The sequence below is a fragment of the Crinia signifera genome, chromosome 5 (assembly GCF_055691185.1).
Source record: "Crinia signifera chromosome 5, ASM5569118v1, whole genome shotgun sequence".
NCBI lineage: Eukaryota > Metazoa > Chordata > Amphibia > Anura > Myobatrachidae > Crinia > Crinia signifera.
Window position 1 is genome coordinate 262840146 of NC_139221.1, and position 26682 is coordinate 262866827.

General features: G+C 43.3%; 1 protein-coding gene across 1 annotated transcript in view; it reads left to right on the forward strand.

Annotated features, from left to right (window-relative positions):
* Positions 1-26682, forward strand: part of TAX1BP1 (Tax1 binding protein 1) — an 89862-nt gene that overhangs the window by 17409 nt on the left and 45771 nt on the right. The window contains 3 exon segments of the mRNA XM_083188944.1: positions 869-971; positions 10029-10216; positions 15518-15676. Of these exon segments, the coding sequence (XP_083045070.1) occupies positions 869-971; positions 10029-10216; positions 15518-15676 (450 nt within the window).

The following is a 26682-nucleotide window of genomic DNA, read 5'->3' on the forward strand; positions in this document are numbered from 1 at the left end:
TACAGTACCAGATTATCAGTCGAACCAACCAACTAGTTGGATGGTTGGAGGAAAGTTGGTCTGATGTGTGGCCAGACTGCACAGTGCAGTGAAAAAAATCATTTGATGGAAGACGCATATGGATTAGCTGCTAATCGACGATTGGCGTAATTTTCACAAACCATTGGCAAGCTGTGCACATCATTTCGCAGGCTTGCACAGGGTGGGCTCTGGCTGGTCCTGATTGCAGAGCTCTGTAAATCAGCAGCACAGTAATTAGGTCTTAATAAGCACCATAGTGAGAGATTAACTTTATAATTTTCATATGTACAGTGCATCTGGAAAGTATTCACAGCACTTCACTTTTCCCACATTTTATTATATTACAGCTTTATTCCAAAATGAAATAAATTCATTTTTCTCCTCAAAATTATCAAAATTCTACATACAATACCCGATAATGACAATGTGAAAAAAGTTTTTGGGAGATTTTTGCAAGTCTGTGTGTGTGTGTGTGTGTGTGTGAGGAATATATATATATTCATCATGTTGGATGGGAAGCATCACCGCACAGCCATTTTCAGATCTCTCCAGAAATGTTCAATAGGATTATATCCCGGGCTCTAGAGTTACTCGTTTGCAAGTTTAAATATAAAATAAGAAATCTATTTAAAAAGGCAATATGACTTTTTTCATCGTTATAGTTTGGGTAATTTGTGTAAGTTCTAAAGTATACAGAGGCAAATTGGGTCAATCAGGTGTGATATATATATATATATATATATATATATATATATATATATATATATATATATATATATATATATAATTTTTTTTTTGCTCTAAGCTTAGTCTTTCCTCATATGTGTTTTCTAACACTTCTATATAGGTTGGATGGAGCACTGCACGAGACTACTATACGTTTCTATGGTCTCCTATGCCTGAAAATTATGCTGCAGATTCAACTTGTGACTGTGTACTGACCTTCCAAGGTAAGACAGACTTTTACCTGACTCTGGTTCCTTTTGAATATTGGATCCATATTGTAAAATATATTTAAAAAAAATTGTCGTATTCCAAAAGAGAAATACTTATATTATCATTTTAAAGTTTTATTTCCCCCTCATTAAACTATTTATGTACTTTTCATGTCTGTTTGCCATCACTTTTGTACACTTGGCCAGGTTTACTTGGTCTCCCCGGATAATTCACCTGCGTGAGTGCACCAGCAAAGTCCCGATGTGCTTTCCAACAACCACTGGATGCTTCCACCTGTGTAAACTAGAAGCTAGGCCATAAAATGAGGTTGGACAGACCCTCTGAGCATTCCGTCCTTTTCCCTTACAAATACAAAATGCAGCATTTTATGAAGTTCTATGTAAAATGTCCATGTGAGACCTGAACAAGCTAATTCATAAAAGCTGCCAAGTGCTTTAAAACAGTAGCTTTCCCTAGATCTAGTGTGCACTGTGCCACAGTCTACAAAGTGTATTTGATCACATGGTGCAAGTTGTCACAAAGGGCACTAAGCCTAAAAGTGATAAAATGGAGAGGGATAAACAGTCAGCCAATCAGCTCGTACCTGCCATGTCCCAGACTGTGTTTGAAAAATGTAAGGCAGGAGTCTGACTTGCTTTAGACTCCTTTTTCAGAACATTTATGTAGCATCATTAAGTTCCATACACACTGGGTGTTTTTGCCCAGCATGTATGATGACCGATGATGGAGAAAATTGCTGGGATTATACCTGTTTTGGCGATTTTCCTGGGGGTGGAATACTTTCCATAGCAGGACTCTAAGGAAAGCCCTCCACTCCGCCGTTCATCTGCTGGTAATATCAGCAGATGAGAGGGCGGGCCAGAGATGACGTGGGAGAGTGCTTCAGCGCTCATCACTGCCCCGTACACACTGGGCGGCTTTCCAGCTAAAGGAACTCAGACGAGTAAACTGAGCTGCTTTCAGCTCAGTCGCCTAGTGTGTATGGGCCTTTAGACTCTAGCCCTTTTATTTAAAAAATGCTAGGTTTTATGACAGTCGTCTGATAGGGGGACTACTTGCAAATTAGATCATCTGTAGGACATGGAAATATGAGTGTAGGTGCCACATACTGCATAATACTATAACCAGATTACAGTGATTAGTGGGTCACGCAGAAATGTTGGTTTGGGTTCTGAGGAGTTTGAGTGTAGGAAGAGAATATTTCAGTGACAGGTGTGCAGTGGTAGTTATGGAGTAGAGCAGCTAAGTCTTGTAGCATAAGGGAGCGTGTTCCACGGAGTAGGTGCAGCCCAAAACCTGCACTATAATGGAATGTATGTAGGTTATGCGTGCAAAGGAGAGATGCAGCTCATGGGAAGAGCAGAGATGATGAATTGACAGAAGGGTTCTATGTTGTTGCAATTTTGTTAATTGATTTCTATATTAGTAGAAGTGTTTTTAATATTTGGTAAATTGCAGGCAATAATTAGTTAATTAATGAGTGCATTCAATAAAATCTTCTGTGACGTAAATGCATATTCTCGATCTGTTTCGTAGTTGTATGTAACAAAATAAAGGGCGGGCGCGGGGTGCCTGGGGAGCCGAAAAGGAGAGCCGTTCACGCTGTGCATAACGGCTCTTCTTAACGGTTTTGGGGGGGGGGGGGGGGTGCAATATTTAACTTTTGGGTGCAATATTTAACTAAACTCCAATTAATTGACTTGGCTGTATTTGTATTTATTTATACTAAAAGAACAGTCGCTGTGAGCGGCACTGGAATTATTAGCAGATATTTTGAGGCTCTATCACAGCAATGTTGGCAATCAAAGGGTTAAGCATAAAGTGTACTGAGGTATGGAATTGTGGCTAATATATGAATGTTGTACATGCCAGAGTCCATTCTATAGCATTTTCACTGACCTGAGAATCCAGCTGCATATAATACGTTGTTCTGATTTGAACTTGCCGATCCGTGACCGTCAGACTGCCAAGCACATGGGCAAAGATGGGATTCTTTGTAGAGATCCTGTGACTGTGGTGTGTTCGGAAATCCACCAGGCTAAACGTTTGCATACCCAAACCTGATATACTGTTGATAGAAAAACTGCAGTTTTTATGTTTAAATAGCTGCTGCTAAAGTGCCCTGTTCCTAGGGATTGTGCAGAATGCTTCTGATGTGAAAATGTCCCAAAGTATGCAGAAAGAAAGTGTTTAAAGAGGCTCGCCACATTCCAGAATAAATATTAGTGTTAATACAACCCAGAGTACCTGGTTCCTGCAGTAGTAATGCCATTTCATGTTCCACTGATCCATCGAATTCCTCCATTGTGTGGCAGCACTTGAAATCCTGGTTATATAGGACCTCTCCACACAGCCGTCTTTCCGGATGGTCTTACTAAAACTTAGTTAATTTACCTAAACTTATTTTATATATTCCTTGCAGTGGCTGCTTAAAGCTCAGAGTGTTTCCAGCCATAGAATTTCAAATGCACTACAGTATGTCACTTAGAAGCAGAGCTAGAATAGCCAGCCCAAGGGGAACTCTCTTGTTTGTATGGGGGGTGTCTTAGACTGGTTAAGGGTGGGCGGCAAAAACCTGAATTTTGACCAAGTGCAACTCGTAATCATTCTGTTTAGGTACTGTCATTTTTTTTTGTTTTTTAATTCTCTTAAATTACAACATAAATTTTAGCATACACAATTTAAAGCATATGGGGGGTATTTAAGCCCCAGCCGCTATTTCCGAGTGGGTAAAAAGCGGTTGGTGCCTCTTCAATACTGTCTTTCCCGACAGCATTGAACAGACATCTCGGCAGAACGGACCTGACTTTAGAAGCAATCGGGCCCATTCTGCCGAGAACGGCCGTGAATTATGGAGCTCCCGGCTGTATCGCGACGATCCATGGCCGTATCTTACGTCCATGCCGCCTTTTAGGCAATCAGCAGGTGAGAAATTGAATCCCCGGCTGTCAGGCCGGCCCAACAGTCGTGACCCAGGATTGAATACCGCCCTATGCCAGCAAATTATGGGACCGTTTCAGACCTGTTCACTACGCTGTGTAAATTCGCAGCATAGCGAGCAGGTAAACGCCACCATGAGAATGCAGCCAATCAAAAGTTTAAAAAATTAAACCTATCATTTGTCACAAAACTAACTAAATTTGTGGATAATAATTATTATTATTTTTTTTGCAGATTTGGGGGTAAATTTACTAAAGCTTCTAGAGATTAAGAGGTGATGTTGCCCATAGCAACCAATCAGATTCTGTCTTATATTATTACATCCTAGACAGAATCTGATTGGGTGCTATGGGCAACATCACCTCTTCACGAAATCTCAAAAAATAAATTAAGAAAAAGTCTCAAGTCTCCAGGTATTTGTTTTTGTGACAAAGTCTAGCTCAAATATTACCCCTTTACGTGAAATAATTTGATATGCAGATGCCACAATTGTGTTGTGTTGGGTCCTGTCAAGTAATGAATCCTTTGTTGCAGTAGCTCCCAAACTGTGTGCCTAGGCTCCTTGGGGTGCCTCGGGACACTTGCAGGAGTGCCTTGGATTAGTGGTCTAGAGGCAATTGAAATTATTTATGGTCATTGTAAAAGGCAAAAACATTGCTCTACCAATAATAAGATATGTGGACAAACAGAAGCTAATCCTGTCCCTCACCCATAAATAAACCCATGTATAACATATAAATCAATTTTCAGAATAAGAAACTTTTGTACTAGGGGTGCCGTGAAAAAAATTCTGATGCTCTAGGGTGCCATGTTTTAACCCCTTCCCGACATTTGACGTATATATACGTCATGGCCGGGATGTACTTCCCGACACATGACGTATATATACGTCATGACTTTAAACTGTCACCGCGTCTATAGACGCGGTGACAGTTTAAACATGTCTGCTGTCCCTGACAGCAGACATGTCCCAGCATGCCCAGGGGGGGCGGCGATGCCTCCCCCCCGTCGGTGATCGCTGCGATTGGCTGTTCAATGTGAACAGCCAATCGCAGCGTTTTCCTGTGTTACCGGCGAATCAGACGCTCGGTAACACAGGGATCAATTACAGCCGGGTGTGAGGGGGCGTGAGGGGGTCACCGGTGGTCACCGGTGATGACCACACCTCACCCCACCTGCCCCCAAGGCTGTGATTGGTCCGTCGGACCAATCACAGCCATGGCGCGTGATTTAAACTAACGGTGACTGCGCTGCAGACGCCATTCCGGTCTGGAATTGCGTGCAGAGCGGTCACCGTGCCAATCTGTCGTGATATACTGACCTGATCCTTGCCTGATACTTACCTGATCACCGCTGGTAGCGTGCTGCCAGCAGCTGGATGCTTCCTGGATCTTGTGACTTCCTGTGTGCTGCTGCTGCAGTGTCATAGAGTGACAGATAGTGACAGATAGTGACAGATAGTGACAGATAGTGATAGAGAGTGCTATATTTTGTGTCTGCTGCCCCCCCTTTTGTGCTGATCAGTATATCTGTGCTGATCAGCAACTTTTTGGGGGTGCAGGGTTTTTTTTTTTTATATATATATATACCCTGTCAGGTTGCACCCACAGTTGTGTGCCTGCTGCCCCTCACTGCTAATCAGTGTTGCATCACTGCATCACTGATCTGCAGGTTTTTTTTTTTTTGGAGAGTGCAGTGGGGTTTTTTTTTTACACCCACGTTGCTTTTGTGGGTGTCCTGTGGCCGCTGAGCGCTGATCAGTGACGTACATCACTGATCAGCATTTTCGGCACAGGGTTGATCTATTTTTTTTTTTTTTTTTTTTGGATCAAATTCCTGTTGCCTTTGAGCGCTGTTCAGTGACGGACGTTACTGACCAACATCTGTGCTCAATTTTTGGCGCAGGGCCTTTTTTTTTTTTTTTTTTTACCCCTTCAAGGTTGTACCAAAAGCTGCCTTGAAGTTGCTAAATGACGTACATCACAGATCAGCATTTTTGCCACAGGGTTGATCTAATTTTTTTTTTTTTTTTTATTGGGATCAAATTCCTGTATAAAGTATTTTTTTTTCTGCACTACATACACACTACACACTACACACTACATACCCCCCGTGTTGAAATAAAGTTTGTACCCCCCCTACACTATACACGTGTAGAAACATTACACTTACAGAAACACAAAAATAAAAATGTCATCCCAAATGTCATCCCAGTCATCCAGAAGAATGTATTCAGCGGAGGAGGCATATGCGATGCTTGCCTCTGACTCTGACACAGCCAGTGATGCAAGCGGGGAATTTGAAGGATTCGTCTTAACCTCATCTTCCTCCTCTAGTGATGAGGGACCCCCTCAAAGATGCCCCCGTAGAGCAGCTGAGACCCCCCCCCCAAATGATTGATCCCGTATGGACCCCACCACCAGACAATTTTGAGCCCCAGGTTCCTGAGTTTTTGGCCATCCCAGGAATCCAATTTGATTCAACAGGTCTCAGAGAAATTGACTTTTTCAAATTATTTTTCTCTGATGATTTTATAAATTTAATGGTGGACCAAAGTAATTTATATGCCCAGCAGTTTATTGCTCAAAACCCCACGTCATCATTTGCTAGGTGGACCCCTGTAGATGCAGTAGAGATGATGACGTTTTGGGGTCTGGTGTTACATATGGGCATAGTAAAAAAGCCAGAAATTAGGTAATATTGGAGTACAGATGTTCTGTACAGCACCCCACTTTACCGTATGGCCATGACTCGGACTCGTTTTGAGACAATCCTTAAATTTTTACATTACACCGATAATGCACAGTGCCCACCCAGAGATGATCCCACCTTTGACCGGCTATTCAAAGTCAGGCCGGTCATTGATCATTTCAGTGCCAAATTTGCAGAGATGTACATCCCTGAAAAATTTATTTGTATCGACGATTCCCTTATACATTTTAAAGGAAGGGTTAAATTCCGCCAGTACCTTCCCAGTAAGAGGGCAAGGTATGGCATAAAAATGTATAAACTGTGTGAAAGCACCTCAGGGTACACCCACAGGTTTAGGGTATATGAAGGGAAGGATTCAAGAATTGAACCGCCAGAATGCCCCCCCTCCCTCGTAGGTGTTAGTGGAAAAATTGTCTGGGATTTAGTGCACCCCTTCCTGGATAAAGGTTATCACCTCTATGTGGATAACTTTTACACTAGCATCCCCCTGTTTAAGGCCCTTGGTTCAAGAGGTACAGCAGCTTGCGGTACTGTGCGCAAGAACCAAAGAGGCCTCCCAAAAACGCACATTGCCCAAGTACTGAGAAGGGGTGAAAGCAGGGCACAATCCACCGAAAATATGTTGTTGGTCAAATATAAGGACAAGAGGGATGTCCTTATACTGACAACAATTCATGGAGACAGTACCACCTCCGTCCCTGTACGAGGTACCAGTACCCACACCTCAAAACCTAATTGTATCCTAGATTACAATAAGTACATGGGCGGAGTGGATCTTTCAGATCAGGTACTGAAGCCGTACAGTGCCCTGCGGAAAACAAAAATCTGGTACAAGAAGCTGGCCGTGTATATCATCCAGATGGCACTGTATAACGCTTACGTGCTATTCCGTTCTACCAGCCAGAGGGGGACATTTATGCACTTTCAAGAGGAAGTCATAAAGGGCCTAATATTTGGGAACCAGCAGGCAGAGGGCCCCAGTACTTCTAGTACTGGCCCCCGTATTGTACCAGGGCAGCATTTTCCTAACGAAATCCCCTCCACTGCAAAAAAGGGCAGGACACAAAAAAGGTGCAAAGTTTGCTATAAAAAGGGAATAAGAAAGGATACTATTTTCCACTGTGAAACTTGCCCCGACAAACCCGGCCTATGTATAAAGGAGTGTTTTAAAATATACCACACATCTATGGATTATTAGGTTCATCATTTCACCGTGCTTCGGGGGTCTTGCTAATGCCACATAGCACCCACCATTCATTCCACCAGAATCTGAGCTGCAAAATCCAAAAATCACTCCTTCCCTTCTGAGTCCTGCCATGCACCCAACTGGTATTTTTTGGTCACATATGAGGCATTGCCATACTCGGGAGAAATTGGGGTACAGATTTTGGGGTGCTTTTTCTCCTTCATACCTTATGAAAATGAAAAAATTTGAGCCAGAACTGCATTTTTGTGTAAAAAAATGTAATTTTTCATTTGCACAGCCCAGTTGTATCAAAATTGGTGAAACCCCTGGGGGTTTGAAATGTACACTATACCCCTAGATGAATTCCCTGAGGGGTGTAGTTTGCAAAATGGGGTCACTTGTGGGGGGGTTCCACTGTATTGGTGCTTTGGGGGTCTTGCTAATGCGACATAGCACCCACCAACATTCCACCAGAATCTGTGCTGCAAAATCCAAATATCACTCCTTCCCTTATGAGTCCTGCCATGCACCCAAATGGTATTTTTTGGTCACATGTGAGGCATTGCCGTACTCGGGAGAAATTGGGACACAGATTTTGGGGTGCATTGTCTCCTTCATTCCTTGTGAAAATGAAAATTTTGAGCCAGAACTGCATTTTTGTGTAAAAAATGTAATTTTTCATTTTCACAGCCCAGTTGTACCACAATTGGTGAAACCCCTGGGGGTTTGAAATGTACACTATACCCCTAGATGAATTCCCTGAGGGGTGTAGTTTGCAAAATGGGGTCACTTGTGGGGGGGTTCCTAACTTTTAGCATCTTATGGTGCCTAGAAACCTACATGGTGCCTAAAAAATAATCTCATAAAAAGGAGGCTCCAAAATCAAGTAGGTGCTCCTTCTATTATGAAGCCTGTGGTTTGGTCAACGTGCACACTAGGGCCACATATAGGATATTTATGAAAACAAAAGAATTGGGGGAATCAATTTTTAGTCACATTTCTCTAGTAAAATCTACTGTGTTCCTTAGAAAAATGTATTAAAATTGAAAATCTGCAAAAAAAAATGAAATTTTGAAATTTCACCTACACTTTGTTTTAATTCCTGTGAAACACCTAAAGGGTTAACAAACTTCCAAAATGCTGTTTTGAATACTGTGAGGGGTGCAGTTTTTGAAATGGCATCATTTATGGGGGTGTCTCACATACAAGTCCCTCAGTCACATCAGAACTGAACTGGTCCCTAAAAAAATCAGTGTTTGAAATTTTCTTGACAATTTGAGAATTTGCTATTCATATTTTAAGCCTCCTAGTGTCCAAAAAAATTAAAAGGAGGTTGAAATAATGATGGAAACATAAAGTATACATATGGTCTATGTTAGTTATTAACTATTTTGAGTGGTATGATTATTTGTCTCACAAGCACAAAATTTAACATTTTGAAAATTGCTAAATTTTCAATTTTTTACGACATTTTGGTATTTTTCACAAAAAAACACAGACTGTATCGACCCAAATTTACCACTAACTTGAAGTACAATGTGTCACGATAAAACAATCTCAAAATCACTGGGATAAGTAAAAGCAAAAAAAAGTTATCCCCACTTAAGTGATACATGTCAGATTTGAAAAAAAGGGCTCTGTCAGGAAGGCAAAAACAGGCTGCGGCGGGAAGGGGTTGAAAAAGTTTGGGAACCACTGCTTTGTTGGAAGGAATATCTCTGTAGTAAGCCCTGCAGTTCCTAGCTTTCTGTGCTATTCATTAAACTTTTGAAGATTACAAATTATATATAATATAAACATGACATCAAGGAAGATTTAATGAAAAATAGGTAGTGAAAAAATGGTAAGTGATTTATAAGAAAACAGGATATATATGCTATCCCCTAGATCAGAATATAATAAATAACTGAAGGTGCCACTCAGGGTTACAAATATTGAAGAAATAGATGAGTAAGAGACCAAGTACAATAAATACACTGCCAGTGCAAATCCGAAGTGTAGTAACAGGTTACCACTATTCTTACATATTTGGTGGATTTTCTTTCTTTGGTGGCACTTCGTACATGTGGAATACAGGTGCGGGGCCTCATAAAACTAGTTACCACATCATTATAATTAAATAAATCCCTCTCTAAAGGCAATGATTTGAAATGATTTCAATTACAGCTGAGAAGAAAATGTAATATATATTTTTTTCTTTTTTGTACTTTAGGATACTATCTTCCTAACGATGATGGTGAATTTTACCAGTTCTGTTATGTGACACATAAGGGAGAAATACGCGGGGCGAGCACCCCTTTCCAGTTCCGGACAACGTCTCCAGTAGATGAGCTGTTAACCATGGAAGACGAAGGTCATTCAGACATGTTGGTGGTGACAACCAAGGCCGGACTTCTTGAGGTATATCACCAATTAATATGCTTTGCTACTGTTTAGTTTTAATCTAGTTATCGGTCTATCAAAATCACAGAACAACGTAATTATAATGTCCGCACCCGTGGCTGTATGCCCGAACTGTGCAACACTTCAAATGCTCCATCTGGTGTATTGTAGTGGTCATAGGTGCACAAAACACTTCAGGTCCCCCATATAGGTGAGGAGCAGCCATAGGGTTTTATTATATAGGATGTGATAATGTTCCATAAGAATATACATGTGTTCTTATACATCATTGCTGAAGTTGCACCAAACAGTCCTAGATGCCCAGGTCCCACCAGGCCTCTGTGTGTGACTAAAAAAATAAGAACGTGTACCAGCGCAGGCTGTTTAAAGCAAACTAAGGAATTAAAAAGGGGGAAAGATGGAACAGTTTCTTCTAAATAAAAACACTTTTAATTACACAATATAAACTCAATCTAAATGAAATTCCATAATAAATAAAATTGCATATAAATGTGTACATATGGATATAAAATAAAGTACGAACAAAATACCTCTGGAAATACTATATATTGATGTTTGACTAGACTAAGACGTCTCCAATACCATTAAGCAGCAACGAAGTTTTACCAGGTAATCCGCAGAGTCCTGATATGGTGTTGGAGTGCATGATGGTTTTCCAACCGATTCATGAATATGGGTGTTGGGTAAACCTGGATGTAAGTAAGACTAAGTAAGTCTGTTGCCATCATGGAAGCCTCTGAATAAATTGTAGAAGGGTACTTTAGGAGAAAGCAATGTCCAAAGTGTCCCTAGGCAAAGAATTGAACTTCAGTGTAAATATTCTGAATAATGGTTCAGCTCAATGCATTTCCCTGGGATCAAGGCCTCCCAGCTTCACCAGGAGCTGTATGGCATATTGTGGCTAGATGTATGAGGACGCATCCCTAGAATATCTTCTGTAATGCACATTATTCTGCACACAAAGAAAACATTAAAGGCCCAAACACACTGGGTGATTTTGAGATGATGCCAGCTCAGTTTGGCATGCTTGGGGTTATTACCAGTGGCGGCTTCAGAGGTGGGGCTGCAGCACCGTTCCATACCTCCCAACATGACCCTCTCCATGAGAGTCAGAATGCTCTATTCCTGGATTTCCCTCTTAGGGGGGTATTCAATCTTCGGGTCACGGCAGACGAGCTTGCTCGCCTGCCGTGACCCAGTCCCGTTCTCGGTCAGCTCGACCGAGAACATGCAGGCGGGATTCAATGTCCCGCCTGCAGCGGGACGAGAAGGGGCGTGGCTGCGAGTTGCGGCCGGGAAGTGACGAGCTGCCGCCGGCAGCTCGTCACTTCCCGGCTGTTCTCGGCAGAACGAGCGCGACCGCTAGAGATGTCGGGCTCGTTCTGCCAGGAAACCCTGTTCAATGCTGTCGGGGAAGACAGCATTGAATAGGGCCCGTTGAGCATCTCCCCCACGGGAGATGCTCGACGGCGATTGAATATCCCCCTTAATGTAGAATTATCACCTGTGGTGAAACACCTTTCTTATCAATGAACCTGTTTATAACAAGTGAGGACAATCGTAAATTTAAGAGGGAAATCCAGGTACAGAACATTCTGTCCCTCTTGAATTTCAATTAAGAGAGAAACACCCTTTACCAGTGAGCCAGTTTGGAATGACAGTTGGTAACAGTTGGTATGGCTCCCCTATTTGAATTTTGAACAGTGCTGCAGCCCATCCTCTGGAGCCACCACTGGTTATTACCGTTTTAATTGATGCCTGTCAGCTAAGGTTCCTTCCTATGATTGGCTTACTACAGTCTCTGATGCATGATCTACAGATTTATTGTCAGATCTGGCTAGTTGGAACAAAAACCTGGTAATGGTTGAGACCAAATGACAGCTGACCTTTTGCTTCAAAATGCTGGAAAACTGCCAAAAACTGTCATTCAGATATTACCAGGATTTTGTTCCATCCAGCCAGATCTGACAATTAATCTGTAGATGTATGGCCATCTTAAGTTGCATTTACTCACCCGCATCTTTAAGAAGGATGTTTTTTGTTCTGACCAATACAGCACTATTTTATATTGGAGGAAACTTAATCTCTGTAGATAAATGTATTCTGTCCCTTGCAATGAAGGAAAACATTCCTATGAACATGAGCAAGAATTAATCAAATATTAAAAATAATAAAAGAGATTTGCCAATGTATCATCAGACCAGCAGTAATGTATATGACATACCTACAGATGTTTGGACTGTAATGCGTTTGCCCATAAATTATGGAGAAAGGCAGGACAGTGACCCACTCACACTGATGTCTTATAACATGTACTTTGCAGCTGCATTTATCCATCATGTTAATTATTGGGTACTTATGTAGTATCTGGGCGTCCGATTTAGAAATCGCATCGCATCGCATGCGACCAAATCGTATGCGATGCGATGGTCAAGATTTTTCCATAGGATTCAATGTTAAAATGGTCTGAGTCCATTTTAACATAGAATTCAATGGGAAAAAGGGGTCCTTTTCCTTTCCCCACTATCCAAATGGGCATGGAGTTGGATATAAACCTGTGGCGAGCGCAGCGAGCCACCGAGCCCCGCGAGGGGACACAGAATACTTTTTAAGAAATATGCGTCCCCTCGCGGGGCTCGCTTCGCTCGCCACGCTTCGGGCACGGTAGCTCGCTGCGCTCGCCACGCTATATAAAATCAACTCTATGCCCACTTGGATAGTGGGGAAATGAACAGGACCTTCTTAACATTGAATCCTATGCAGAATCGCATCGCATCACATCTTATTGTATGCCTTAAGGTAAGGCATACAATCACAAAATCGGACGCCCAGATACTACATAAGTACCAATTATTGTACTTATTAAAATGAGGCAATTTTCAAGATTAAGACTTCATTTAATGTCATTGTGTACAGCCTTGTGTTCTGCCAATCATTTATTGCACAGTTACATATTTTGTGTACCTAGTAGTTTTGGCATTACCTTTCTGGATAGGAAAGTAATAACTTTGTAACCTTGGGTACAGCATTTTGTAACAGACAACATAATAACAGTCTGTGAGTAAGTAATTCTGCGGTAATGTAACTGGGCTTTTAACATCTGAAAAGGGATGTTTGGGAGCAGGATAAACAAATCCCAGCGAATGGGACTCTATAGCTCCCTCCTATCGCTGCACGGCATGTGTCTGTAATGGTATCCTAGCACCAGAGGGCTAAGCAAAGGCTGTAAATCTGAAAGCGAAGGCCTTAATGGTATGGCTTTCAGTTTTATTACATTTCACTAATTGCCATTTATGGCACTAAATAGAAACTCTTTTGTCTGAAGTATTCATTGAATGAACCCTCAAATTTGCCATAAAGGATAAGTTTCCTGTAGGAGTATACATTTGTTTGTGTGCTATATCTATATATGATATGTGGGTGCCTGTGTGCAGTTGCACTAATGGAGATTAAATTAGAGAAGAGATTTGGTTATTCTAGTAGTATACTGGAGGTGACAGGACAGCAAGAGACCAGATTTTAAATGTAAAGGTGCCCATACACTAGTAAGATTTATCTTCAGATCTGGCTGGTTGGAACAAAAACATGGTTATGGATGAGTGACAGTTTGTCAGTTTTCCAGCATTTCCAAGCAAATGGTCAACTGTCATTTGCTGTCATCCATAACCAGGTTTTTGTTCCAACCAGCCAGATCTGAAGATAAATTTGCGTGTGTATGGCCACCTTTAAACAGAGGGCAGAGTCAAGGCATGACAACTGGACCATGAGTTTGATCGTGATCCGGCATCCAAATACCCTATTCTTTATATATTTTTATTAAACTTTTACGAACACCTTTTTTGCATTCTACTAATGTTCTATTCATTGGCTGGCAGTTCTGTAATACTAAGGGGCCGATTCAGATGTTATGCGCTCCCCCTGCTGGCCTTCTGCAGTAATGTGCTTTGATTTGAGCTGCCTTTTCTCTGGGGCAACACAGCCACCAGGCGTTTAGATCGGCCAAACCCAGACTTTTAGATCTCCATGTGGCAATATTAGATGGGCTAAACCCGGAGCTATCAGCTATGTAAAATGCTAATGGTCATCTGACTGGAGCAACAATTGAACAGTTTCAATAAACTGTAGATTGCCAGCAGGGGGCATGTTCAACATTAGAATCGGCACCTAAATGTATGTGGGGGAAATTCTACCGATTTTCCTTAGCCTGCAATCCAGCATCCTTCTCACCCTGTGTTTTTGGTTCTATTGTCATCTATAGTTTCCCCAAAAATTGTTATTCTGCTGAGATAAAATGTTATGGGACATTACCATGATGCAATACGCCTCGAATAGGAAACTTACAGTGGGAAAAAATGATTGCATTACCCTCCGCTTCTACCAAGTAGGCACTAATGAAAGAATCTCCTCAGCAGTGTCTGCATATGTGTTTGTTTTAGCTGGCAGGCTTCTCATTATTACATGGATAATTTTTGTGTGTATCTACATATTTATATTGACTTTACATTTACTGGCCATTAAAAAATGCTTTACTTCGCATGAACCCAGACCCATCATAATTTGCAGTTTGACTACGTTTTTTTATGTTGTCGGGATGTCCTGACAGCTGTGACACTGTCCCATAATCGGCAGGCGGGATTCAATGTCCCGTCTGCCGAGTGCCTAAAAGAGGGCATGGCCATGAGAAATGGCCATGGATCGTCGAGATCCGGATGTGAGCTCGATATTCCACTTCCGTTCTCGGCAAAACGAGCCCGACTGCTTTTAAAGTTGGGCTCATTTTGCCGAGATGCCTGTTCAATGCTGTGGGGAAAGACAACATTGAATAGGCACCTGCCCCTATTTCCCCCATGTATTCCAACTCTATAGCTTCAAATAGAATATTTAGATTTTATTTATAGTAATATATAAATTCCTATAAAGATTACTATAAATATACATATCTATATTACTACATAGTATATGAGACTGCACCATCAAAGCATTATTGGGCTTTAAAGCGTTCCTGTCAATAAGGGGGAGATGGATCAAATATTAGACCTAAAATGGAGAAGTTGACTTTAGCAGCCAATCTGCTTCTGGAATTTTATAGGCTGTGTTAGATAAAAGACAGCAAGTGGCATCTTGTACCTTTGACCGGCTTCTAGTAAATTGATAGGGTTGCTTCGTAATGGGTATTAGTTCACAAGTCAGAACATCTGCCACCATTGTGTGGGTTGCAAACATCTTAAGAGTTGGCATGTGTTCGACATACCGGTTGGTTTTGCTTGTTTTTGATCAGCCAGGGTTTGTATTTTTCAGATAAAAATAGAAAAAGTAATGAAAGAAAAAGAGGAATTGTTAAAGATAACCACCGTACTGGAGAAAGAGACAACCCAGCTGAGACAAGAAATGGAAAAGCTGGAGAATGAACTGTCACGTAAAAGAGAGCTGTCTGAGCAACTGGTTTCAGAACGAGATGTAAGTTAATTAAATTGTTTAGATCACTTTCACACTGCAGTCAACTAAGATCGCTGTTTATTGTGGTAACTGCCTATTAAACATAATGATAGTAAATCAGACTACAAACCTCTCTTCTGGTCCATACACATTGCCCAATTTTGCCCAGTGTGTATGGACCACGATAATGGGGTGGACTGAAAATTGCTCAACGGGGCCAGTGATGATGCGGCAGCGTGTAACTGAAAGCAGCTCAAAAGACAGAGCTGATATCAGCCTTAAAGTCGCCTGGTACGTATGGGCCTTTAGATGTATTTATATACTGACAGTGTAAATATGTGAACATATAATGTATATGTTTGAAGGAAATGTGCACTTTTAACCTTCTAAATCTCTGTGAATTGCCAAAGCTAGCTGCTGATTATCATGTAGATGCATTACATATTGGCTGATGCTTGCACCTCCAATTTGCGATGTTCCTGTCCTGCAGCTTCCACCTTTTAAGGGAAAAGGTTTCCAAAAACTGTTGCTCAATCTTGTCTATTTCTGTTCTTAAACCAGAGCTCAGTGCTGAAGAGTAACTCTCTACAGCAGGCATTCCCAACCACGGTCCTCAAGGCACACCAACAGTGCAGGTTTTAGTGATATCCAGGCTTCAGCACAGATAGTTTAATCAGAATCCCTCAGATACTAATTAAGTCACCTGTGCTCAAGCCTGGATATCTACAAAACCTGCACAGTTGGTGTGCCTTGAGGACCGTGGTTGGGAATGCCTGCTCTACAGGTTCTGCTCCTCTATAGCAGCTACACATTTGACTGACTGTGTGAAGCAGTATTGTATTAATTTTGTACTGCTTAATTCCATGTGCCATAGGAAAAGGCAAGTAGAAGGCCTTGTGATTTATGGATGTCAAATGGCTATTACAGATGGAAACCATTAATTGGTAAAGAATGCAGTTCTCCTTTTCATGCTGGTAATGTGGGAATGCGGATTGGGATTAAGTCCAACCTCCCCTTTTGTCCAGCCTGTCCATACTTATATGTGTACGTTCAAATGTGAGCAATGACTGTTCTTCACAGTTAATGAAGACGAGCAATGATTGCATATTTATTTATAGTTTCTTATATAGCGCAGCAGATTCTGTTGCGCTTTACAATTGTAGACAGAGATAAAACAAACTGGGTTACAACAGACAGACCCGGAGGTAGGAGGGCCCTGCTGCAAGTTTACAATCTATAGGGACATAGGAGGGAAACGCAAGGACAGGCACCAGTAATAGCATAGCAGTCCCACCAAGTTGCAAGTCCAGTATTGTATTAAGTTTGTACTGCTTAATTCCATGTGCCATAGGAAAAGGCAAGTAGAAGGCCTTGTGATTTATGGATGTCAAATGGCTATTACAGATGGAAACCATTAATTGGTAAAGAATGCAGTTCTCCTTTTCATGCTGGTAATGTGGGAATGCGGATTGGGATTAAGTCCAACCTCCCCTTTTGTCCAGCCTGTCCATACTTATATGTGTACGTTCAAATGTGAGCAATGACTGTTCTTCACAGTTAATGAAGACGAGCAATGATTGCATATTTATTTATAGTTTCTTATATAGCGCAGCAGATTCTGTTGCGCTTTACAATTGTAGACAGAGATAAAACAAACTGGGTTACAACAGACAGACCCGGAGGTAGGAGGGCCCTGCTGCAAGTTTACAATCTATAGGGACATAGGAGGGAAACGCAAGGACAGGCACCAGTAATAGCATAGCAGTCCCACCAAGTTGCAAGTCCAGAAGAAAAGCTATATAATACTTAAGTGTATGCTTGTGGAACTTAAATAGGATAGGCTTGTCTGAAAAGGTGAGTTTTCAGGGAACGCTTGAAAGTTTGGAGGCTAGTGGAGAGTCTTATTGGGCGTGGAAGGGCATTCCATAGGGTGTGATTATTTACCAGCTATCTAGTATCACAATGAATGCTTTACTATGATCGCTTCATATCCTTCACATGGGGTATGGTTGACATCCTGGTGGACATTATACTAACAGTCAGAGTACCGATGCTGTCATCCCGACTTGCGGCCACAAGACAGGCGCCGGAATCCTGATATCGATAAGGATACTGATGCTGAAATCCCAATTGCTGGTATCCTGTGAACCGATCATCCATATGTACTCCTGACTGTAGAAACATATCTTTCTCCCTTCAGTCTAAAGGCCCCCATACATTAGTCCGACTTGTCCTAGGGACAAGTCGGACCTGATTTCACCCTGCAGCTCCCCGGGAGGGGGACACACAATTAGGCACTTGATATGCCAAGGTTTGCATATGATAAATCGCATGGATTTATCATATGCAGTCCCTGGGGAGCTGCAGGAGGAGGGAGCCATGCGGGGGACATCAGATAATAGATAGCCGAGCAGGGGGAGGCTGCATAGCGAGCCGGGCAGGAGGAGGCTGTTGTGGTGGGGTGACAGTGGGAGCAGGGCGCCGGGCAGGGAGGATGACGCACACTGCGGGAGCCGGCCCGGGAGGAACAGATAACTTGGGGGAAAAAAAAGAAAAGCCCATACAGATGACTAGCAAGCCTTTGATTGGCTGAGACCTCTCTCAGCCAATCAGCGATTGGCTGTGAGAGGTCTCAGCCAATCAATGGCTTGCTAGTCATCTGTATGGACTTTTTTTTTTTCAAGTTATCTGTTCCTTCCGACTCGCGCCGCTGCCCAGCAGCCAGCTTCATCCTCCCTGCCCAGCGCCCTGCTCCCGCTGTCACCCCACCACAACAGCTTCAAGTGCCTCCTGCCCGGCTCCCTATGCAGCCTCCCCCTGCTCGGCTCTTTATAGCCGGCATCCCCCGCCCGCTGTCATCCCCCGCACGGCTCCGGGGCTGGGCTGCACATAAGATTTAGCAAATCTTATGTGCAGCCCGTCTGACCTCTCGACCCGATCCGATGCGCACGGGACCGCGCATCGGATCGGAGGGGGTGTCTGCAAGTGCGATTTGGGCCGATTTCACGGCCCGATTCATCCGAATCAGGTGAAATCGTGCCCAAATCGCATAGTGTATGGGGGCCTTAAGGTGGGTATTCAGTATGTGCCGATATTTCAATATATGAGAAATATCGGCACTCACCTATTCAATGCTGCCATTAACGACCGCATTGAAGGGTGTCAGATCCGACTTGTGGTCTAATTTGCCGGAAATGGCAGCAGATTGTCGAATCCACAGACTTTCCGAAGCTGCATTTCAAATGTCGGGTTACGGTCGGAAGAAACGAAAACGGCCCAGGCTTCTGACTGTCGGGAGGTTTCCATCAGTCCAGTGTATATGCAAATCGTAAAGTAGCAGAAGCCGTTGGAACACTAGTAGAACCACCAACTTACCTTTACAGATACAAATTTATACAAGTGTCTGAATGAACAGCTGTGTATATGTATACTGTTACACACTGCACTCTATGCTCTTGAATGACATTTGCAACAAAATTCAGACACTTCTATGAACTTAATGAGAAATTGCCGCAGTGCATTTTATGAAATACGTGTGTACTAAGTGGTTACATAGGGTCATTGTGTTTGACAATTGAGCAGGAGACTTCTAAAATATTTTGCTACTATGGCTATATGGTTTTCTGTATAGGTGTTAAAATAAAAAAAAAATTAAATTTTGGTGTGATTTTCTGAAAGAAAGCCAATAAATATAATGTCTATTTCCTTCATTTCTAACATATACCCTAATATACTCTAGGAATGACTGCATGCGTCTGCCACTTTTAATACAGATATTCATATCCAGTGCTCAGGATGTGGCATTTATTAGTGATCATGAGCCAGTCTAAAAACATAGCATATTATTTTCTTTATCATCCATAAGGGATACTGGCGATTCACTTAGTACTATAAGGTATAGATGGGGTCCAAAGGAGCATGTGCACATACCACTTCAAACCCCTCTATGCCTCCTCCTGCAGCTCAGAATTTTCTTCATTATTTTAAACTTTCATTTATTTGGGCATGCTGCTTGGACATGCAGCATGCCTGCGGCACGGGATCTTGGTGGGAGACGGATTTCGACATCTACAGGTGATGCTCTGATCCCCGCTGCCGGAACACGTTCTGGAATGGGTTAGTCTACCGCATGGCATTACACCACGGCGCACAGGCCAGCAGCCTGCCGCACATCCCTAACATGTCTGAGTGGTGAGCAGAAGCCGGGGACCCCGCTAAAGGGATACCCCAGTTGATTTGTGTAGAATGCGGAGGGGGACAATCGGACCCCTTCTGGAGGGATCCCATAACCCCCATTGAGTACACTGGCAGCCTTTTAGTACACAATGACCTTCGGGCATGGTTTTACATGTTATATGTATATTGTCAGTATAAATATTGCTGGTTTTCTTTCCTCTAGGTCCCTTACACGGCTGGGGCAGACTTGCTTTTATCCCCCTGTGTTTTCACTATGTTTATATCTGTGTACAAGTGTGACTGTTTCTTTCATTGTGGGGAGAAAGTGCACTGTATGTTACACAAGGTTTTCCTCTTCCCCCTCTGACATTCTCATGTGTGATCAGTGCAGCCAGCTATCTCAGCACAGTGAGGCCTCTGGGGGGGAACTTCCTGAACCACAGTGTTCAATGAAGGCTATGATGCAGCAAATGTCTCAGCAAATAGCTGCCACACAGCACCAGACTCAACGGGATTGATATGAAATCCCGGCGGACGGAATCCCGGTGTTCAAAATCCAGACTGACGAAATCCCCCCCTTGCCGGCTCGGTGTGCTCGCCACGCAGCGGGCCTGGAGCCTCGCTACGCTCGGCACACTAATTTATATTCCCTCTATGAGTGTTGTGGACACCCACGGAGGGAGAAAGTTTCGAAATTTTGAACGCCGGGATTCCGACCTCCGGGATTTGAACTGCATCCCGACTCAACAGTTACAGGTGTCTGGAAAGTCTGCAGACAGGTTGCTTCTTCCTCAGGTGTTAATGCACCACAAAAGCGCAGACTTTTAAAGGTTGGCTCTGACTCAGAGGAGGAGGAGGAGTAGGAAGAAGGCTCCAACTCAGGGCCTCAAACCTCTTATTGTGGCCATCAGAGATGTGTTCCATATACCTGCTGAGGAATCTGAGGCACCTCAATCCTTTTTCTTTACACAGAAAAGGGCTAGTGTCACCTTTCCTGATTCTAAGGATTTGGATGACTTTTTCAGAAAAGCTTGGGCATACCGGTATAAAAAATTCCAGATTCCCTAGTTGTCCACCTTCCCCTTTGCTCCAGATACCACGTGTGTCTTTTGTGGTAACTTTAAGGTGGTCTGTGTCATTAACGCCATGACCTCCACTATGGCAGTCTCAGCGCGCAGAGAGCTGTGTATGTGGATGGCTGATGCTGAATCCAAAAAGAGCGTAAAGGCACTTCCCTTTATGGGGGAGTGGGTGTTTGGAGGGGAATCGGACGCTTGGATTTCTAAATCCCCCTTGCAGTCCTTTCGTGGGGGCAGGTTTCAGAGTAAGCCCAGGGGCGCCTCCAATGCCACCAGGGGCGGTAGGGGAAAACAGCGTAGACCACCACGGCCAGCTCCCAGAAGCAGAGTACTGTCTCTGCCTCCTCCAAATCTTCAGCCTGACACCATACCTCAGTCCCTGGGGGAACAAAAGGTGAGGGTGCGGTTGCTGTTCTTCAGTCACGTCTGGCGTCTTTCTTGCCCGGATTCCTGGGTACGGAATGTAATTTCCCAGGGGCACAAACTGGAGTTCAGCACTTGCCCTCCTCACAGATTTTTCAAGTCAGGTCTGCCGATTGGTCAGGTTACTCGGGATACGCAAAAAAGAAGGGGAGCCAGTCGCACAGGACTATTATATAGAAAAATCGACCCCCGTATATTTTATAGTGTATAGTACTTGTAACTAGGAGGTGTGCTACTGATGGGCATGAATGAATACAGAAAGGTCAGGAGAGAAAGTATGTCCCTTATGTAGGTGCACCAATCACTATTAAAATGTAACTTTTATTAAGTATCATAAAATTGCGAAATAAAAAACTAAAATATGTGAAAAAATGACACAAAAAGTGTTTAAAATAAGGTGGCGGGCAGAAGACACACTAGACTTTGCTTGGATATTTATGGTAAGATGTACATCACCTAGAAAACAGATGTCAGTTACCGGTGCCGTGGCTGTTTGCACTGTACTGAGCCCTCAGGCGGGATTGTACGCTGCACAGTGTGATTCCTGCTGCCCTGATAAGGGCTGCGGGGTCCCTCAATAGGTTTGTACATATGCAAAATACAGTATGGGAAAATAACAAAGCAGTCTGTGGGAATGCTGCCCGCGCACCGCTAGCTGGCACGTGCTTCGCAAATCAGCATCCTCAGGGCCAACCCGACTCAGGATCTGACGTGCTTTTTATACCCTAGTCAGTATGAACATCCAATCAGTGTGTGTGACGGAGGAGGGGCATGGGTATCAGAAACTCTCACCCCTGTTGCCCGGCATTTTCACAGGTATCATCATGGCAAATCCCTAGGTCTTCAAGTCTATGGTATGATGAAAATCGACATGGGCATAAGAAGGGGTGACGTGGACAATGAACTGTTGAAACAAGGCTAATACTCATTATGGTATCCATAATGTCTCCAAGGGGCCTAAATGAAGAGAACAGTTATGCAGCATTCCCCTATCTATCCAGATCAAGTATACACTATACACTATGGAGGATCAATATCATTCATGGACTACTTGTTTAACAAAATATAAATATTATCTCAAACATACTTGTGTATACACATAAATATATGTATCAGCATTAATACTCCACAATTTCATGATAATGATCAGTGGCAACAATATCACTGATGTTACAGTGTACTCATTCTAAAATATTGCTTATTTCCACCAAACTGGTATTTATTTTTATTGTCAAAGATATACTAATAGGTACACCTTGAATTGCACTACCTATGCACAATAGACATACACCCTCCCCCTTTTTTTCTTTTTCTTATTTAATTTCCATTATTAATGTAATTTTACACGATTACCCACACAGCTATTTTCACAAGTAGTCATGGATACTTCAAAATGTATTCTTGCCTAATCACAAAGTAACACATATGGTTTGTTTTTGTTTTATCACTTGTTTTTCCAGTTTTAGTATTGTCACTCACACTCTGCACATCTTGATTAGCAACTCGATTTTTGGTATAATACCACACTTTCAAACAGGAAAGTCTTATTTTCATAATTATTTTTATTTATTTAGTTACACAAAACATTCTTTTTATAACAACACAAGTTACAGTTATTCATTTTTATAATAATTTATTTCACCTATACACATTTTTATAACAAAGTAATTACGATAATTTTTGGAGACTTCAATACCTATTTTGTAAGGTACATAACAATACAAACTGTCACTTACCTATATTTATTCAGTAAGGTATTTTTGTACTGACAATCCATCTAGATATAACATAGCATTCATGCTTCAACATTAAAAATGAAACACACTTCTGGACCGTTAAATCCAACATCCTTAATTATGATTCCTTAGTGGAAATACGATACTAGATAGATATCACCACCCAGTATACCGTAAATATATATTTATTTTTAAAGTCCATCCCATTTGAATATTCTGATAGGTACGAATGTACTTCACAAAACTGCTATATTCATAAATATGATCACATGCTGAATACAGGATAATAGTAATTGTCAAACTAGAACAACCAAGTGAATTTTCACACTAGATGCCTTCTCCTAAATTGGCACATTATACAGTTTCATACATGTATTTACAGAATTTCTCAAAATCATGGTTATGTCCACATCAAATATAATTTATACTACCTCATTGGTTAGTATTCCAAAGAAAATGTATATTGCGTATGATACAAATTGGCATAAATATATACCTTTTGGTTTTGCAAGTCTAGTGGGTACTGATACCCAAGATTAACAAATGATCATAGACCCATACATGATTTAAGAATCACTCCACTTGACTAGTATATTCGGGATGCAGTTAGTATCCCGACGGTCGAAATCCCGACCACCGAAATCCCGGCACTTTGTCCCTCACCCATAGAGGGAGAATAAATTAGTGTGCCGATCGTAGCGAGGCACCGGGCCTGCTGCATGGCGAGTACAGTGAGCCCGTAAGGGGGGGTGATCCATGGATGGATCCATCCAAGGATCCATCCTCCTTGTCGGGATTTTGACCGCCGGGACGTCGACCGCCGGGATTTCATACCAATCCCGTATATTCACGCAATCTACTGCTGTCAATCACTTTCTGATACCCATGCCCCTCCGTCACACACACTGATTGGATGTTCATACTGACGATGGTATAAAAAGCACGTCAGATCCTGGGTCGGGTTGGCCCTAAAGAAGCTGATTTGCGAAGCGCGTGCTGGCTTGCGGTGCACGGGCAGCATTCACACAGACTACTTTACTTTATTTTCCATTTTGTATATGTACACACCTTATGAGTGACCCTGCAGCACTTATCAGGGCAGCAGGAATCACACTGTGCAGCGTACAATCTCGCCTGAGCGCTTAATATGGTGCACGCAGCTGCGGCACCAATAACTGATTGACAGCTGCAGGCGTTCGCACCAGCCGCCACGTTCTTGTACTACGTTGCCCTGCACAGTACACACCCAATTCGCACTGGTGTCTGGCAAGCAGCCGTAGACACTACTGGACTACCCATCACAGTGCACAGTACTTCGGCACTAGTGATGCTGTCCCAGTCATAGGCGCTACTCTTAGCCTCAATTACAGACCCATTACGGGTGGCATATTATTGTTTTAACGTGAATTCACCCAGCATTAGGACTGCATACCCCATTGAGGGAGAGACTGAATTTAGTCCGTGCAAGGTTAAACTAGGTAGAATCCCCGGGGCTTTGTATACAATTGTAATATCGAGTCGCATCGCATGCCATTATAATGGCATGCGATGCGATGGACGTGATTTTCCATTGATTTCCATGTTAAATGCCCCCCCAGACCCGATTTTTTAATTGTATACCCACCCTCATGGCTCATGAGTATGCAAAATGCCCCCCCATTGTTAACGCCACCCCACTATCAACGCCAACCCGAAGCGTGGTGAGCGCAGCCAGCCTGCGAGGGGTGGCGGTACGCGTCCTACGACCTTTTTATAACCCCCACTATCCACGTCGGCGTGGAGTTGATCTTATAAAGTGTGGCGAGCCCGAAGCGTGGCGAGCGGACGTGCATAACTACACAGGTATACGCTTCCCCTCGCTGCGCTCGCCACACTTTATAATATCAACCACTCTTCGGGTTGGCGTTGATAGTGGGGTGGCGTTAACAATGGGGGGGCATTTCACATAAACGCCACCCCACTATCAACGCCAACCCGAAGCGTGGTGAGCGGCGGCGGTACGTGTCCTACGACCTTTTCATACCCCACTATCCACGTCGGCGTGGAGTTGATATTATAAAGTGCAGCGAGGGGAAGTGTATACCTGTGAAGTTATGCACGTCCCCTCGCGGCGCTCGCCACGCTTCGGGCTCGCCACATTTTATAAGATCGACTCCACGCCGACGTGGATAGTGGGGTTCTGAAAAGGTCGTAGGACGCGTACCGCCGCCCCTCGCAGGCTCGCAGCGCTCGCCACGCTTCGGGTTGGCGTTGATAGTGGGGTGGCGTTACCAATGGTGGGGCATTTTGCATACTCATGAGCCATGAGGGTGGGTATACAATTAAAAATCGGGTCTGGGGGGGCATTTAACATGGTCAGAAGCCATACAATTAAAAATCGGGTAAAATCGCGTTGCATGCGATCGTATCGCATGCGATGCGACGCGATTTTTCATTGTACAATGCCCTGCGATGGAAATCGCGGGTGCCGTGATAATACACAAGTACCTACGCTACTAGTGGCGTTACAAAAGTTGGTTTGGACCAGGGTTATTGCCCCTGTCCCTTCTCCCTAAAGAAGTCTGGGTTATTACACCTATTCCTCGTACCGAATTGGGCAGCTCGGTGAACCCAATTCTGAGCCTCAAATTACTAAACCCGTATCTACGAGTGTTCAAGTTCAGAATGGAATCATTGAGGCTGGTAATATTCAGCCTGGAAAGGGTGGAGTTTCTGGCCTCTCTGGATATCAGGGATGCGTACCTGCACGTCCCGATCTGGTCGCCCTTTGGTTTGCCCTACTGGAGGATCATTACCAGTTCCATTCCCTGCCTTTCGGGCTGTCCACAGCGGTAATGGCGAAGATGATGCTGCGGCTGCAGAGGATCAACATCATCCCTTATCTGGATGATCTCCTCATGAAGGCAGGGTCCAGGGAACAGCTGTCAGGAATCATTTCTCGGACCTCTCAGCTGTTGTCCCATCTAAATTATCAGAAGTCTCACCTGCTGCCTACCCAGAGACTTCTCTTTCTAGGGAAGATTCTGGACACAGTGGCCCAGAGGATCTTCCTTATGCCGTACAAAGTGATGGCCATTCAGGAATTGGTCAGGGAGGTACTAACTCCGAACCAGGTCACAGTCCATCTCTGTATTCACCTGTTGAAGTTGGTGACGTCCTACGATGCCATCCAATACAGGCGTTTCCACACCAGGAGTTTTCAGTTGGATCTCCTGCGCAAATGATCAGGCTGCCATCTGTGCACGCATCAGCTGATACGGCTATCCCCTCGGGTCAGAGTTTCTCTAGCATGTTGGCTTCAGTCATCTCACCTGTTGGAGGGAAGACCCTTTGGGATCCTAAATTGGGTCTTGTTAACAGTGGATGTGACCCTAAGAGGCTTGGGAGCTGTAACCCAAGGGGTACAGTTTCAGGGCAGGTGGTCAAGCCACGAGTCTCTCCTTCACATCAACATCCTGGAACTTTTGGCGATTTAAAAGGCTCTGATTCAGGCCTTCCATCTTCTCCTAAATCAGGCGATACAAGTGCATTCCGACAACTCTACGGCTGTAGCATATGTCAATCGCCAAGGAGGGACAAAAAGCAGGGCCTGCATGTGGGAGATTTCCTCGCT